General features: G+C 38.1%; 1 protein-coding gene across 7 annotated transcripts in view; it reads right to left on the bottom strand.

Moving 5' to 3' along the window:
* NUMB (NUMB endocytic adaptor protein) overlaps positions 1-17,984 on the bottom strand; it is a 191,448-nt gene that overhangs the window by 63,431 nt on the left and 110,033 nt on the right. For 6 of the 7 annotated variants that reach the window (XM_044232046.1, XM_044232051.1, XM_044232049.1 and 3 more), the window contains one exon: positions 6,124-6,264. In XM_044232046.1, the coding sequence (XP_044087981.1) occupies positions 6,124-6,249 (126 nt within the window). In that variant the 5' untranslated portion in view covers positions 6,250-6,264. Of the gene's footprint in view, positions 1-6,123; positions 6,265-14,704; positions 14,727-17,984 lie in introns of those variants that run through there. The other variant, XM_044232047.1, reaches the window with a different exon arrangement.

Genomic DNA, 17,984 nt, shown 5'->3' on the forward strand with positions numbered 1-17,984 from the left:
CTACCAGCACACTTCCATGTGTTTAGTCAGAGCCACCCAGGTGCCCCCACCAAAAGTTTTTTTGTGAGCTTTGTAATACTTCCCTTCCACTCCTTCCCACACTCATACAACCTTGTCAGACAAACTTCCTGAATTTGTAATCTCTAGATTTGTCATCTTCCTCTTTATTTTGCACCCATTCACTCCTCAATCTAGATTCCATCCTCATGACTCCCCGTAAGTGCTATCATCAAAGTCACCAAGACTTTCAGATTTTTAATCTAATGAAGTTTCATTTCTTCCTTGATCTCTTCATAGCATTTGACCACTTTTTCTTTCCTTGAAACCTTGCCTTCTGAGACGTCTCATTCTTGTTCTCCTTTGAAGATACACATTTCACTGCCTATCCCTTCTACGTTTGTCCTAGGCCCTCCCATCCTCTTACTTGCTCTTGGCAATCTCACTTACTCATGACTTCAGTGATAAGTTATACATAATCAACCCTCATTATTTAAGGATCCCATATTTGCAGACATACCTACTTACTAGAATTTATTTGTAATCTCAAAATCAAAACTCATGGTGTTTGTGGTGAGTGGGGATCTGCATGCACACATCTCACTGGAACTTCAAAAGGAATTCATCTTCTCTACTCTCAAACATGTTCTTCCCCAGTGAGCATGCCCACCGCCACCCTCCTAGCTGTCTACTTAGATAACTTTTTATGCCAACTCATTAGGTTCAGAATTCAGTGGTCCCTAAGGCAAGAACAGATAAGACATTATTTGCCCAGCTATATTTGAGTGAGGAAATTTATCTATTTTTAGGCTACCAAAAATAATTTCAGGTTCTGATTCTCCTATCCAACCATGTGTCACCTGTATATGCATGTGGGGTGGGAAGGAAGGGCAGATAAAGGATGGGGAGCCACAACATAGCAGAGAGGATGAATGTCTTGTAGAAAGGCTTTCAAGAGGGCATTTGGAGAAGACTATACAAAAAACACCCTAAATAAGCTCCCCTGCCTACATAACATGTAAATCTCACATCTTACATTTTTATCTCTAAAGTACATCCCATCAACTGTTTATTATGATAAATGACTGCAACACTGAATGATATTGAATCTTATTTGTCTCACACAAAATACTTAAAAGCTGGGGTGCCTGGGTGGCTCAGTCAGTTAAAATGTCTGCCTTCAGCTCAGCTCATGATCCCAGGGTCCTAGAATCAAGTTCTACAGGGAGCCTGCTTCTCCCCACCTCCACTTGTACTCTCTTCTTGTCAAAATAAATAAAATCTTTAAAAACAAAATACTTAAAAGCTGTATATTTCACAGCCAATTGAAAGTGCTTCAATTAACTTTACTTCAATTATTTCAATACTATAATACCAGCCTTTCAGAATCCTGTGAATGAGGTTTTAAAAACATACATATATGCTTATTTATTACAAATATGATAGGTGGTCATGAGAAATATCACTAGTTCCAAAAGATATACATTGAAAAATAAAAAGATCCCCAATCCTTCATTCCCATTCTATAATTCAGATTTACTTGTGTCTTCTTACAGATATTTCTTACATATATAAGCAGTTATCTATATATCTGCTTTTCCTTGCTTTTCAACTATAAACAGAATCATATTATATACATTGCCCTATGCCTTACCTTTATGACCTAATAATACATTAAAATTATCTTTCTATGTGAGCATATCACAAAATATTTTTTCAATGTGTCCTATGTCAATGATCATCACCTCTATCAGTTTGGGACAAGAAACTAGGTGTCATCCTTAACACCATTCAGTCCATTTCCAATTCTTGTGGGCTTTATCTCTTAATTATCTCTCAATTTACTTCATTTCTTTTCTTCTCCACAGTTATCACCCTAGTTCAGAGTAAAACATAATCTCTCCTTTGGATCCCTGTAATAATCTCTCACCAAACTCTTCACATCCACCATGGACTACCTCCAAATGACACTACACCCAGAGTCCCAGTTTGGGAAGATGGAAAGTTCTGGAGATGGATGGTGTTGATGACTGCACAACAATATGAATGTCATTAATATTACTGTACAGTACACACAGAAATGGTTAAAATGGTAAATTTTATGTTGTATATTTTACCACAATAAAATAAATAATTAAAAAAAAAACCCACACACCACGTAGTAGCTTCCTATTAAAGTTCCAAATCCTTAACATGGCCTGTTAGGCCACACCCTACTTCTTTCCAGGTTCCTTTCATAAACTTCTTAAACTACAGCCTTGCCTTTTTAAAAAGCATTTATCTCAGTCTAAAATCATATATTATTTTTTAAAAAATATTTTTAAAATTTATTTGACAGAGAGAGAGAGATCACAAGTAGGCAGAGCAGCAGGCAGAGAGAGAGGAGGAAGCAGGCTCCCTGATGAGCAGAGAGCCCGATTCGGGGCTCGATCCCAGGACCCTGAGACCATGACTCGAGCCAAAGGCAGAGGCTTAACCCACTGAGCCACTCAGGTGCCCCTAAAACCATGTATTATTAAAGCAAATATCTAATTTAAGTCTGTACTCCCATGGGGAGACTATAAACTCTACAAGAGCAAGAACTGTCATTTTGTTTACCACTTAGCATATGCCCAGCACATAGCAGATATTCAAAAAATTTTACCAAATGTATGAATATAGGTATACCTTGTTCCTTTTTTAAAAGTAGCAAAGAATTCCACTTAATGGATGTCATAATTTCTTTCTTTTTTTTCCCTGAGCAATAGTACAAAGTTTATGGAGTGATACAGTATAAAGCTCCCAACGAGGGAAGGGACCTGAGAGGGCTGCCCTGGATGTCCTAATTTCTTAAGCGAATCCCAGAAAGATGGGCATTTAACTTGTTTCCAGATTTTTGCTATCATATTTTTTAAAGACTTTATTTATTTGACACAGAGAGAGAGACAGTGAGAGAGGAGGAATGGGAGAAGAAAAAGCAGGCCGCCCCCTGAGCAGAGAGCCCGGATGTGGGGCTCAATCCCAGGACCCCAGGACCAGCGGGCGTTGGTGGTATAGTGGTGAGCATAGCTGCCTTCCAGGACCCCAGGACCATGACCTGAGCCAAAGGCAGATGCTTAATGACTGAGCCACTCAGGCGCCCCAGATTTTTGCTATCAAACAAACACTTGCGCCAGTATATCTATGAATGTACTTAAATGTTAATTCTTTTTTGTTTGTCTCAAGTTTTTATTTAAATTCTAGTTAGCTGGGACGCCTGGGTGGCTCAGTTGGTTAAGCGGCTGCCTTCAGCTCACGTCATGATCCCAGCGTCCTGGGATCGAGTGCTACATCGGGCTCCTAGCTTGGAAGGGAGCCTGCTTCTCCCTCTGCCTCTGCCTGCCACTCTGTCTGCCTATGCTTGCTCTCGCTTCTTTCTCTATGACAAATAAATAAATAAAATCTTAAAAAAAAAATTCCAGTTAGTTAACATATAGTGTAATACTGATTTCAGGAACAGAATTAGTGATTCATCACTGATATATAATACCCAGAGCTCATTACAAGTGCCCTCCTTAATCCCCATCACCCATTTAGCCCACCTCCCCAGGCACAACTCCCCTCCATCAACCCTCAGTTTGTTCTCTACAATTTTCTATAATTAAGAATCTCTTATGGTTTGCCTCCTACTATTTTTCAAAGTTTATTATTATTTTTTAAAAATTAATCTCCATACCCAATGTAGGGCTTGAACTCACAACCCGCAAGAGTCACACACTCTTCTGACTGAACCCGCCAGGGGCCCCTTAAATATAAGTCCCTTTTTCCTTTCTTTCTTTTCTTTTTTTTTAAGTAAGCTCCATGCCTAGCATGGATTCCAGCGCAGGACTTGAAGTCATGACCCTCAAGTTAAGACCTGAGCTGAGATCAGCAGTTCAGATTAGGAGATCAGATCTGAGATCAGCAGATCAGATGCTTAACTGACTGAGCCACCCAAGTCCCCCTAAATGTAGTTCTTAAATGTAAATTTCTGATCAAATGAAAAGTGCATTTAAAATTTTAACTGAGAGACACCTGGGTGCTTCAGTGGGTTAAGCATCTGCCTTTAGCTCACGTCATGATCCCAGGACCCTGGATGGAGTCTCACATCAGGCTCCTTGCTCTCTGGGGAGCCCGCTTCTCCCTCTGCCTGGCACCTCCCTCCACCCCCCAACCCCCCACTCATGCTCACTATTTCTCTCTCTCCAACAAATAAATAAATAGATCTTTAAAACAAAATGTAAGCCCCAAGTTTTAAAAATTAAATTAAAAAATTTTTTTTAAAGATTTTATTTATTTGAGAGAGAGACAGTGAGAGAGAATGTGAGCGAGGAGAAGGTCAGAGAGAGAAGCAGACTCCCCATGGAGCTGGGAGCCTCATGCGGGACTCGATCCTCGGACTCCAGGATCATGACCTGAGCTGAAGGCAGTCCAACCAACTGAGCCACCCAGGTGCCCCAAATTAAATAAAATTTTAATTGATATTTTCATATTGTCCTAAGAGGTTGTAACTTATACTCTAAGTAATCAATAATGTGTAAGAGTACCCACTTCTACAATACTCAACTTGTACAATCAGAATGAGCCTGCTCTTTGGGATGAGGTTGGGGAGATAGTAGAGAACATGTTAGTATTTATGTATGAGGGGTTTTTAAATATTTTAATATCATAACCAAAATTTTAAATTAAAATATTTAAGTTTATTATTCCTATAATAGAAGAACAGCAAATGAATTAAGTAGACAAAGCTCAGTGATTAGGAAAATGCTGAGTTATGGACAGACTGTGGGAAAATTTGTGTATTTTATTTTATTTATCTTTAAAGTTTTGTTTTGTTTTGTTTTTTGGACAGATGGAGATCACAAGTAGGCAGAGAAGCAGGCAGAGAGAGAGAAGGAAGCAGGCTCCCCACTGAGCAGAGAGCCCGATGCGGGGCTTGATTCCAGGACCCTGGGATCATGACCTGAGCCGAAGGCAGAGGCTTTAACCCACTGAGCCACCCAGGTGCCCCTAAATTTGTGTATTTTAAAAACCATGTATTCATGTAGCACTGGGTGGTGCAGCTGGATGGGCATCTGAATCTTGGTTCTGGCTCAGGCCATGATCCCATGGTTATGGGATTGAGCCCCTGTGTTGGGCTCCTTGATCAGCAGGGAATGTGCTTGAAATTCTCTCTCTCCCTCTGCCCTTCCACGTGCACATGCACTCATGTTCTCTCATAAATAAATAAATCTTAAAAAAAAAACATGTATTTATTTAACCTGTAGATTCTACAAATCACTATTCCTGTCATACAAAACTTTTCCCTTTCTGAGGCAGTACAAGGAGAAAAATCACAGTAAGAATACTCATACATAAGAATATGTAGAAAGTAGGGAAAAATGTTAACATTTTATATTAGAGTATATTTCTTCTTGAAGACATTAACATTTTGGTCTAGTACCTTGTATGTTTTTGCGCCCATACTTAACACATCTCATAGAATGCTTGTATATTTATAAATTGCTTCTTCTCACTGAACAGTGTAGCATGTACATTTCTTTTGTGACTTTAAATGTTACCCCTTTTCTCCAGAGTGTCAAGTAGTAGCAAGAAAAAACACCTACATGGCACCCCCTTCTTTACATCTTCACTATGGTTCTTAACTTGAGCTTCCATTTTCTGATCTGACAAATGAAGGCATTAGTTTAAATGCCCTCTGTACAGCAAACAGTTAAAAGATTAGAGAGAAAATCCCTTTTAACTCTATTAAGATTTTCTAAAACATACCAGGCCTGTATTTAAGAAAACAGATTCCTGCTCCCTCTGCCCTACCACTTAGTAAGCCTATTACTCAAAATAATTTGATTCTTGATAATTTGGGATTTTTAGATATTTCAGGATCAGTTTCTCATCAGAAGTGATCTTATTTGTAGTGATTCCAGATTAAATATCAGAAATTCTTATTTAAAAGATAAAGAGAAAAAAAACACTAATTATATTTTTCTTATTAATTCTACTTTGAAGCAGCAAATGAAGGGATTAGTTTTTATAGGGTTTTCTTTTAATGGTCCTAATCAATGGGATTTCACATATAATAGGCTGTCAATTCTTTTCCATGTCTAGAATTACAGAAACACAAGCTCTTACCTTAACTGGGAAGCTACATTTTCCAGTACGAACCCCTTCTTCATCTGTCTGCCACTGATGTGGACGACTGGCCTCTGGAACATAAACATCTTTCTTTCTCCTAAAACTTTGCCGTAGTTTGTTCATTTTAACTTTCACAACCTGTAGACAGAGTTAAAGAAATATGAAAAAGAGGTTATTACCTCTCATACATTTCAATTTTGGATTGCCATGCTGATATAAAACTAATGTCCCAAATGAAACATTTTGGTTTAACAGAAAATGAACAACTAGTATCCCTCCTATTAGATTAACTCTAAACTCAAATAAATCATTTCATTTTTCAAAAACCCCCACAAAACTATAATAGTTCTTATAAAACTACAATAACCTTTAAGTTTTGGAAAAGATTTTATTCAAAGAACTTTCAAGCATTTTAATTGTAATAATTCAATGAGTGTTCCTACTGACCTACCCCTCAAATCCATTCTAATTTCTGAAAAAGGAAATCTGTACATGTCAGCCAAATTACAGACTGCTGACAATGTCTGAAAACATTCATACTTTAGGAAAAAAAATTCCTAAACACTAAAATTTAGGGACCTTTTGGCTTAGTATTAGAAAACATTAAACAAACCAGGGACTATAGCCTGAATATAAAACATCTTTATAAAAAGGAAGAAAATAAAGTTTCTTTTAAACATAAAGAAGAGGGGCGCCTGGATGGCTCAGTCAGTTAAGTGTCTGCCTTTGGCCCAGGGTCCTGGGATCCAGCCCCATGTCAGGTACCCTGCTCAGTAGGGTGTCTACTTCTCCTTCTGCCTCTCCCCTGGCTTGTGCTCACTTGCTCTCTCAAATAAGTAAGTAAGTAAATAAACAAATCTTTAAAAAAATAAACACAAACATAAACATAAAGAAGAAAAAGTTCTACTAGGATTAATTTATTCTAAGGAAAAAATTCCTTGCAAGTAATATAACATCAGAATATACTTTCATATCTATAATCATTACAGAATGAAAGTGAACTAACAGCTTTCAGTTATAAAGGTACAAGTCTTACCATTAATACTGTAAATTAAAAGGCATTGAACTATCGTCTATTTTTGTTTTTTGTTACTGGAAAAGGTAACTCTCTAATGCTTTCAAAGGTATAGAAGAAATCACAAATCTACAGGGAAGGAAGACCTAACTGGTAAGAAACAACAGAACATTCAAGAACCAATGAATAAACATAATGAATGTGTCCCTTAGCAGAGCAGATCTCAAAATCTGAAACCAATACCTCTAGTTTTCTGTTAAGGAGCACAGCATTGTTCATTCCTTCCTTGAGGGGATTTAACCACCTCAACAAGCCCAAGACAGATCTTAACTTTTAAGAATGATGTGACAAAGCTATATACAGGAAACATCTTCTCTATTAGGAATGTTAAAGAGCAAGGGATTAAACATTAATTCCCACAGGACACCAATCAAAGACTTAAAAATCAAAGTTTGCATTCTGATGAAAATCGTTTTGTATCTTAAAATGCATACTGTCACACAAGAAGTATTACTAAATTAGCTAGTTTATACAGACAACACAATCCTACCACACATCGTCTTAAAAGGTAAAAATTCTAACAAACAAATGGAAAGGAAAAAACCCCGGATTTTCTAAAAATGAATTTATTCTCAAATCGAAATTGATTTATAAAGTATATGAAATAGAGAAATAATCAAATGACTGGACAAAACGTAGTCCATTCCTTTCCCTTTAAGTAGATCACTCATTCCTAAACTATCTTAAGTAAGAGTCTATCTTAATCTAATAGATTTGAAAAAAAAATTCCATAACCTTCCCTGATAATACATCCTGTTATTACTTCTTCATATACATTTGAAAAACATATGCAAATACAAATATAAAGAAATAAAAAAGCATCTATATCCTTGCTCAAGTTGGCACTCTAAGAATCTTGGGGCAAAAAGCCAATGAGATTCCTTTCTTCTTACTTCTTTCTCTTTGTAGGGGGCCTACAAGCCCTACTAAGAGTGATCCCTGAATTCACTCTTTCTCTAATAACTCTACTGCTCTTGCCTCCTTAGTATATCTTGAATTCATTCCCCCACCCACATCAGTTCTACTATCCTCAGACATTTTTGTGTAAATTACTGCAAAAGTCAATTACTTAATGGTTGCTTTGCTTCTAAGAAAGGTTCATTCTAATCTGTTCTCTTGACTACTGCCAAAATGCTTTCTAAAACACAAATCTGACCATGGAATTGTTTAACTTAAAATCCTTCACTCGCTTCACAACACTTTCAAGGTCAAGTCCAAATTTCTAAGCTTGGCAAAACACAGTCCCTTTTCATCTGGTTTCATTCACCAATCCCCAATCACATGCTAAGCTCCAGCCATACTAAACTACTTAGAGGTCTCCAAACAAGGCATGCCCTCTTCAGAGCCTATTTATATGTTCCTCTCTCGCTAGAAAGACCTTTCCCTATTTGCCTCTGGTTAAAGTCTACTCATCTTTCAAGTAAACTTGGGAGTCTTCAGGGAAACTAACATTTTTTCTAACAAGTTCCTAGCTGGTCTGGGTTAGATCCTTTCATTTCATAGGACTTCCGTTAATATCTTCTGCTTTTATTGTACTCATCAAACCTTACAGCAATTTTCTATTTCCTTAATAGTAAACTGTATCTCATTTAAATACTACCCCGCATTTTAACACAGGACCTCTCATATTTATGGCACACTATGAAGAAATAAAAGACAACATAGATCCCCATCATATTTAGATAATATTTACTAGGTAGGATAAATGTAGACATGCAAGACCAAAGAGAATCACTGGTGTTGGAAGGAGACTACAGATGTACTGAAGTCCAGCATCACATTGACAAAGGAACAACCTGGACAACTTCCCTTAAAGGAAGCCATACAACCTCTGTCTAAATAATTTTAGTACATTTACTTGTTCTTTGGGCAGCTATTTATTGTTGTACATTCTACTGACCAATAAGACAACAGAGTGGAAGTGCCAACTGACTCAACATCTAAGTATCTTGTGACTTTCAGTACTAATACGGTTATCAGCATTACCACAAAGAGTATTACGTATCCGTTATTTTCAAACTATGCTTTAAGTAGCCCTAGGATTTCCACGGAGGACCACTGGCTGGAGAAAAAGAGAAGGAAGTTAGAAGGCTAGACACCCATACGAGGGACTTCAGGTCCCTGTCACAGCTTCATACAAACTCCATTTTAACTGATTCATATATTGGGATTCCATATTTTTTTTTAAAAGATTTTATTTATTTAACACAGAAAGATAAATCACAAGCAGGCAGAGAGGCAGGCAGAGGGAGAGGGGGAAGCAGGCTCTCCACTGAGCAGAGAGCCTGATGTGGGGCTCCATACCAGGACCCTGAGATAATGACCTGAGCCGAAAGCAGAGGCTTAACCCACTGAGCCACCCAGGTGCCCCCTGGTCTGTAAATTTTAACACCATGACTCCAGCTCGCCTCTGTACACTTCTTTCCTCCTTGCCTCTCCTTACCCCAATATCTCTATGCCTCTGGCTTATCTTCTTCATCTCTGTTGCTACTGATGCCTCTGAGGGCTTACTCTACTCTCTCCCACCCACTGAGTGAATTTCCCAAATACCAGTCCTCCATCTGTACTTTCCTGTTTACACTATCACCCTTGGTGAAATAATCAATTCAAACTATTACTCCAATGTGATGATTTCCCAATAATACTTCTAAATCTTGCTCTTGTATTTAAATTTGTCTATTTGGTGCATTGGTGTTGCCTCAAATACATCAACTTAAAGTTAAATCATCACCTCTTATCTCCCCTTAAGTCCTTAAGTCCTCCCTTTCTGACCCAAGTTGTTTGGGTCAGTAAAAACAGAACTTACTATGTCCTGAGCCCTATTGCAGATCCTAGAGGATACAGAAATAAGACAACTTGTCTTTAGGTGGCTCTCTCCCCTCATAAAAGGTAATTTCTGCACAATATGGTGAATATAATAACAGCATTATATATAGTATGTTCTTGAAGCACAGTCTAGGTTCAGAAAACATTTCCTATAGGAGATATCGACCAACTTAACTTTTTAAAAGACAAATGAAAATTAGCCACGTACAGTAAGAAGGAAAAGATATTTCAGGTGGAGGCGACAGTATCAACAAATGCATAGATGCAGGAAATCAAAGGTCAGACAGCAATCCAGAAAGAGTGCAAACAAGATCAGGTGCCAATTTTATCCTACAGACAACCAGAAGCCACTAAAAGGTTTTTACACACATCAGTGTCAGAGCTGCAATATAGTTACATTACTTTGGTGACAATATGGAAAACAAATCTGAGGACAAAAGACTACAGATGAGTTATAAGGCATTTTAAATAATCTAGCCAAGTTATAATGAAAGCTTGAACTAGGGCAGTGGTAACGGTGTAGGTAGAAAAAAGGCAACTAAAAAAAAGGAGGGGGGGGGAACTAAAGAAAAGCTTAAAACTAAAAGTAGCAGAGAGGGGCGCCTGGGTGGCTCAGTGGGTTAAGCCGCTGCCTTTGGCTCAGGTCATGATCTCAGTCCTGGGATCGAGTCCCGCATCGGGCTCTCTGCTCAGCAGGGAGCCTGCTTCCTCCTCTCTCTCTCTGCCTGCCTCTCTGCCTACTTGTGATCTCTGTCAAATAAATAAATAAAATCTTTAAAAAAATAAAAAAAATAAAAGTAGCAGAGAGAATTAAGTCAATATGATATAACTGTGTCCCAGGAAACTGTTTTTGCCCAGGATGGTAAGACTAAACCAGTAATTAGCTTTACTGTTTGCCTCAAGAAATTCTTACAAATAAGCTTATCTGAGCAAACAGTGTGTGCATCAGGGCAAAGAGCTCTCCTGACAGGGTAACAAATTACTTCTATAGCCTTTTTTTATTATGTCCACTAATTCCAAATACCATGTCACATACTTTGCCCATCCCAACCAGTTCCCCATCTTGAAGGAAGTGCCTTAAACCTTAAGAATCCCAATCTCAGAACCACAGAAATACCCTTTCCTAACTTCCCCTAACTACCAAGAACTCTGTCAAAGTTGTGCTTTCCCTTGTTGAAGTAAGTTTAATAACCTCAGCTTTGCTGAATCAACAGGATTCCCTCTGTGGGAAAAGTCAACAGCAGGAATTGGTGACTGACTATAGAAGGTGGGGAAGAGAAAGAAATCCAAATGTGACTCCTAAGTTTTAGGCCTCAGTGAACTGAACTGTTGAATTTGAGGGTCTTGTTAATAGGGCTGTGAAATAGAGATGTGTGTAAGCCTTGAAGCTCAGGGGAGAGGTCAGAGCAACCATATGCAATCACTGTAGGTGAAAACGTTTCCTGTGATGATCTCTTTATTTTCCTCCTCTTTCCTAATAGGAGTTAGGATGCAGTAATTAGAATTAAACCCAGAATACTCAAAAATGATAAACAGAAGTGCACACACCACCTAACTGGCTGGTATGTACTAATACAGCCATACATTCTAGATGGTAAACAGTCACTATGCTGAGCTTCTCTCCCAGAATCCACCGCTGGATCTTCCACAACTCAAGAACTAATAGGTTAACACCTGGTTTAACAGAGTACTAAGGCCACTGAAGGTTATGATTGGTCAGCAACAGTGCAAGTCAAGATTCCAAAAGACCCATCTCTCTCAGGCACAGTTGCTGGCTCCCTTTAGGGTCCCCAGAGGGTTGCCCTAGTGGAGGAAAATGCAGTAGCCCTCCATTCTGTCCACCAAGTTGGCCCCCATCTCTACATGTTCCTCCATGAGATCAGGAACATTACCTGTTAGAGGAGACAGCACCTTAAGCAGTGACACTAGCTCCCCAGTAGTCAAACAGACCAACCAGTTCTTCATTAAGAATGAATAAAACAGGAGCGCCTGGGGGGGCTCAGTGGGTTAAAGCCTCTGCTTTCGGCTCAGGTCATGATACCAGGGTCCTGGGATCAAGCCTCACATCGGGCTCTCTGCTGGGCAGGGAGCCTGCTTCCCTTCCTCTCTCTCTGCCTGAGTCTCTGCCTACTTATGATCTCTGTCTGTCAAATAAATAAATAAATAAATCTTTAAAAAAAAGAAAAGAAAAGAATGAATAAAACAGCAAGATCCAATCATATGCTGCCTATAATTAACTCACTTTAAACATAAAGACACAAACAGGCTGAAAGTAAAAGGACAGAAGACAGTACACCACATTAATACCAGTCAAAATAAAGCTGGAATGGCTATATATTCCCTTCCCAATAATCAATAGAAATATCAGCAGAATAAGCAAAAACCAGCAACAATGTAAACAGCAAAACTTGAACAAGAGTATCAATCAACATGACCTGACTGACACTTATAGAATTCTTCTCTTCAATGGTAACAGAAATACACATTCTTCTCAAGTGCATATGGAATGTTTACAAACACAGACCACATTCTGGGCCATAAAACAAGCTGCAAATTCAAAAGGGTTCAAATCATACAAAGTATGATCTCTGACCACAAAAGAATTAAATCACCAAATATTTGGAAACTACACTTCAAAATAGCCCATGGGTAAAAGTACAAATCAAAAGGGAATTCAGAAAGTATTTTGAACTAAATGAAAACACAACATATAAAAATTTACAGGATGCCACAAAAGCACTACCTAGAAATTTACAACACTAAACCAGTGGTTCTCAATCAGAGACAATCATTGCCCATAAGGACACATTTGGCAATATCTCGTATTATTACTGGTTGTTGCCAGGGGGTGCTATTGGCATTTAGTGGGTATTGACCAGGGATACTCCTACATGTCCTATAATGTACAGGACAGCCCTCTCAACAAAACATTATTCAGCTTAAAATGTCAATAGTGCCACTACTGTGAAACTCTGCACTAAATGTCCGTATTTTTTTTTAAAAAAGATCTTACTTAAATCCATGTTCTCAGCTTCCACCTATAGAAACTAAAGGGGCAAAGAAATACAAAGTAAGCAGAAAAAAAGGAACTAGTAGAGATCAGAACAGAAAGCAGTAAAGTAGGAAAACAAAGACCAAGAAAAAGAAACCAAAAGCTGATTCTTTCTGAAGATTAATAAAACTGATAAACCTGTAGCCGCACTAATGGGGGAAAGACACAAATGAGCGATATCAAGAATGAAAGATGTATCACCACTATAGATTCCAGAGATATTTAAAAGGATAATAAAGGAATATTATGAACAAGTTTATGCTAATAAACTTATGGACAGCATGGAAAAATGCTTTCCAAGACCCAAACTACCATAGCTTACTCAAGAAGAAACGGATAACCTAAACACCTACACCTAACCTATTAATGAAATTGAATTTATAGTTAAAAATCTTTCCACAAAGACAACTCCTAGACTAAATGCATTCATTGCTGAATTCTCCTAAACATCTAAGAAATACCAATTCTATACAAACTCTTCCCAAAAAGTTGAAGAAGGAATATTTTTAAATTCCTCTATCAGGCTAACATTACTCTGATACCCAAACCAAACAAAAACATTATTTTAAAAGTAAGCTAGAAACAAGTATCTTTCACGAGTATACATGCAACAATTCTAAACAAAAATTTAGCAAATCAAACCAAACATTAAAAGGATAATACATCAAGACCACATGGAGTTTTTCTAAGAAATGCAGTTAGATAATATTCAAAAAGCCATGTAACTGACCTTATTAGCAAAATTTAAATGTCCCTATCAATATTTAACTTTACAGCTATATCTTTCCTTCTTTGAATTCAAAGATTATATACTGAATTGAAATTTTTTTAAAAGAGTTAAAGTCAACTAAGTTTAAGCGTATTTTTTCCTACATAATATATATATGTGTGTGCACGTGTGTGTATATATATATATATTTTTCCAGAGAGTTAAGATCTAGCCCTGATGCTTTTTGTATGAATTCCAGTCTTATACTTTCAACTCCAACTCAAGATGTCTCTAAATCAAATTTACCTTCCTTTCAAACAAGCTCTTCCTCTTCCTTATTTTCCTACTTCTACATAGCATTTTTACATCCCTCAAAGCTTTAAAATGACGACAAACTCTAGGTTCATCTCTGACACTTTTCCATAAGTCTTCTATACCCAGTCCATCTATTGATGCCACTGGATGATAGTATCAGTAGCTCAGTATCTCTAGTATTCAGTCATCCCTTTCTATTCCTAACAGCCCTGTTAAACAAACAAACAAACAAACATCACTTCATCCATGAACTTCTGCAACAACCCCTGGACTCTAAGCTCTTTTTCCTCTAATTTTCCTACATGGTTGTGCCAGATCAGTATCCTTAAAACTCATCCTTGATCCTGTTCAAAAACTGTTGGAAGATTCTACAATTCAATTTGTGACTCTGGCATTCAAGAGCCTCTACAATCTGAACCCAACCTTCTTCTGGCCTCATTTCCCACCTCCCTATAAAATCCTATGAAAATCAAGCCTTTCAAATATGATGTGGCCTTTTCATTTCTCTTTGTTTCTTCACACTATATTTTCTAATTTTAATATTTTACTTTTGTCTTCTTTCAACTAAAATTCTACACCATCGTATGATAATGAAACTTACTTTTGGGGATGCCTGTGTGGCTCAGTCATTAAGCATCTGCCTTTGGCTCAGGTCATGATCCCAGGGTCCTGGGATGGAGCCCCACATCAGGCTCCCTACTCAGCAGGAAGCCCACTTCTCCTTCTCCCACTCCCCCTGCATGTGTTCCCTCTCTTGCTGTGTCTCTCTCTTGATGGTCTAGATCTAAGAAACTGCTGGAGAAAATGTTGACTAAATTCAAAAATGTGTGCTATCTATAACCATCACATTATGAATAGCACAAAAAAAATTGAGAACATACTCTTCTAGTACTAGAAAACTATTATCCATCCAATTCCGTAAAGAAGTTTCTCACCCGATTGACACATCAGTGAAATGCTGATGCACATCTTCATTGTTTCACTTCCCCTTACTCATTACCATAAGCAGAAATATCAACCATCAGACCTACACTCAGAGAACTAGTAGTGGAACACTTAGTAGCACACCACTGACTTGTATGTGAGAAAATGCTAAATGTTATGCAGAAAAAGATGAACAGGGTTAAGAGGGGAATTAGAAGCGCTGGAGGCAGGGATACAGTTTTAAGAAAGTAATATATGGGGCACCAGGGTGGCTCAGATGGTTAAGCACTGCCTTCGACTCAGGTCGTGATCCTGGAGTTCTAGGATCAAGTCCCGCATTGGGCTCCCAACTCCATGGGAAGTCTGCTTCTCCCTCTGACCTCCCCCTCATGCTCTCTCTCACTGTGTGTGTCTTTCTCTCAAATAAATAAATAAAATCTTTAAAAAAAAAAAAAATATATATATATATATATGAGCAAAGAATTGAAGGATGTAAAAAAGGGAGCACACAAGTAGGATGAGAATTCCAGAAAAAGAAAATCAGTGCAATTTCTTGAGGGGGTGGCTTGCCTAGAGTATCTGACAAACAGAAAGTTAGTGAGTGTGTTCAGTGCAAAATGAAACAACAGACTAGGAGAGATGAGATCAGATGGGCACAGGGCGAAGTCATACAGGGTCTTGCAGGCTAAACTGATTTTTTCTTCTGAGAGAAACAGGAAGCCATTGAAAGGTTCTAAATAGAACTTGTGCTTTGTGTTTGGCTGCTACAAGGCAGGGGGTTGTGGGGAGTAGGGAAGGAAAAAAATGAAGTAAGATGGGATCGGGAAGGAGACAAACCATAAAAGACCCTTAATCTCACAAAATAAACTACGGGTTGCTGGGGGGTTCGGTGGAGGGTTATGGACAGGGTGGCTGGGTGATGGACATTGGGGTGGGTATGTGCTATGGCGAGTGCTGTGAAATGTGTAAGACTGATGATTCACAGACCTACCTGTACCCCTGGGGGCAAATAATACATTATATGTTAATAAAAATAATTTTTAAAAAAGAATGGACTAAAGATTTTCTTTTTAATTTTGTGATTGACCCATTCATTGTTTATAGCATGTTATTTAGACTTCCCTTATTTGTGTTCTTTCCAGAGCTTTTTTTCTGGTCATTGATTTCTAGTTTCATACCATTCTGGTCAGAAAAGACGCATGATAGGATTTCAGTTTTTGTTAATCTGTTGAAATTTGTTTGGGGGCCTAACATGATCTGCTCTAGAGAATGTCCCAGGTGCACTTGAAAAGAATGTGTATTCCACTGCTTTTGCATGGTATGTTGTGAATATATTTGTTAGATCTATCTAGTCCAAGGTGTTGTTAAAGTCACAGGGCACCTGGAGTCCCGGGATCCAGTCCCGCATCAGGCTCCCAGCTCCATGGGGAGTCTGCTTCGCTCTCTGACCTTCTCCTCGCTTGTGCTCTCTCTCACTGTCTCTCTCTCTCTCAAATAAATAAATAAAATCTTTAAAAAAAAAAAAAAAAAAAAAGAAATACACCATGTCTTATTTAAAAAAAAAAAAAAACCCAGACTCTGTTTACAGTGTGTAAACCTGGCATTTCACAGACCTGTACTCCTGGGGCTAATAATCCATCCATATACATCCAATAAAAAAATTTTTAAAAACCCCAGACTCTTAAATACAGAGAACAAACCAGTGGCTGCCAGAGGGGAGATGGTGGGGGGATATGTGAAACAGATAAAGGAATTAAGAATACACTTATCACGCGCTAAGTCCGTTGAGGTTGAACGTCTGATTCTTGGATTCAGCTCAGGTCACAGTCTCGGGTTGGTGGGACTGAGCCCTGCCTTAGACTCAGAGGTCAGTGAGGAATTTGCTTAGGATTCTCTCCCTCTCCTTTTCTCTCTCTCTCTCCCTCAGATAAATAAATCTTAAAAAAAAAAAAAAAAAAGAGCACACTTAACATAATGAGCAATGAGTATTATATGGAACTGCCAAGTCAGTATACTGTACACCTGAAACTAATCTAACACTATATGCTAATTATACTTGAATAAAACGTGTTTTGGAACTAGATAGAGGTGGTGGCTGTACGACACTGCGAATGTGCTAAATACCATGGAATTGTTCACTTAAAAAACAAAGAAGAAGAATGGGTTGATGAGAACAAGAATGAAAGCAGGGAGACAATTAGAGGCTACTATTACGTAATCCTGTAGATGATGGTGAACTGGATCCTGATGGTTAAGAGTAGAAGTGTTTCTCAATCTTATTTCTGTAACAGCTCTAGAAAATGCACTATTCACTGATAAAATCTATTGAAATCACATTGAGACTATTTCAATAGGAGAGAGGTATAGGAGATTCCATCATTAATGTTAAAAAAGACAAATTTCCTAAAACAAAGTAACAGCTCAACTGTTTCAAACAGGAAATCTTATCTACAATGATCAAAAAATCAGGTGAACGGTCATACTTTTCATGGTAATTAAGCTCATGCTTGACAAATTTCTTCAACACTGTCTATGTATAGAGTATATGAAGGACCGCATGCACATACAGGTATTTGCTCTACACAGGAAAGAAAAAAGAACAAGAAGAGATATTAAATACTAGGTATCCACTGTGTGAATGGTACCAATGTAGGAGTTTCATGTGCTTACAGACAGCTGAGATAACTGTCCCTGGGGCACCTGGGTGACTTAGTTGGTGAAGCATCCAACTCTCAATCTCACCTCAGGTCTTGATCTTAGGGTTGTGAGTTCAAGTACCACGCTGGGTGCCACTGGGCATGGAGCCCACTTTAAAAAAAAAAAAAGGAAAAGAAATAGGAAATAACTGTCCCTAACCATGGGAAGATCGCATTAAAGGAAGAGACAAATTAATTATAGGATCAGCTCCTAAATGCTTCCTAAAGACATCACAAATAAAAAACTGCAAAAATAAAACT

This window comes from Neovison vison, chromosome 13 (assembly GCF_020171115.1).
Source record: "Neovison vison isolate M4711 chromosome 13, ASM_NN_V1, whole genome shotgun sequence".
Classification (NCBI taxonomy): domain Eukaryota; kingdom Metazoa; phylum Chordata; class Mammalia; order Carnivora; family Mustelidae; genus Neogale; species Neogale vison.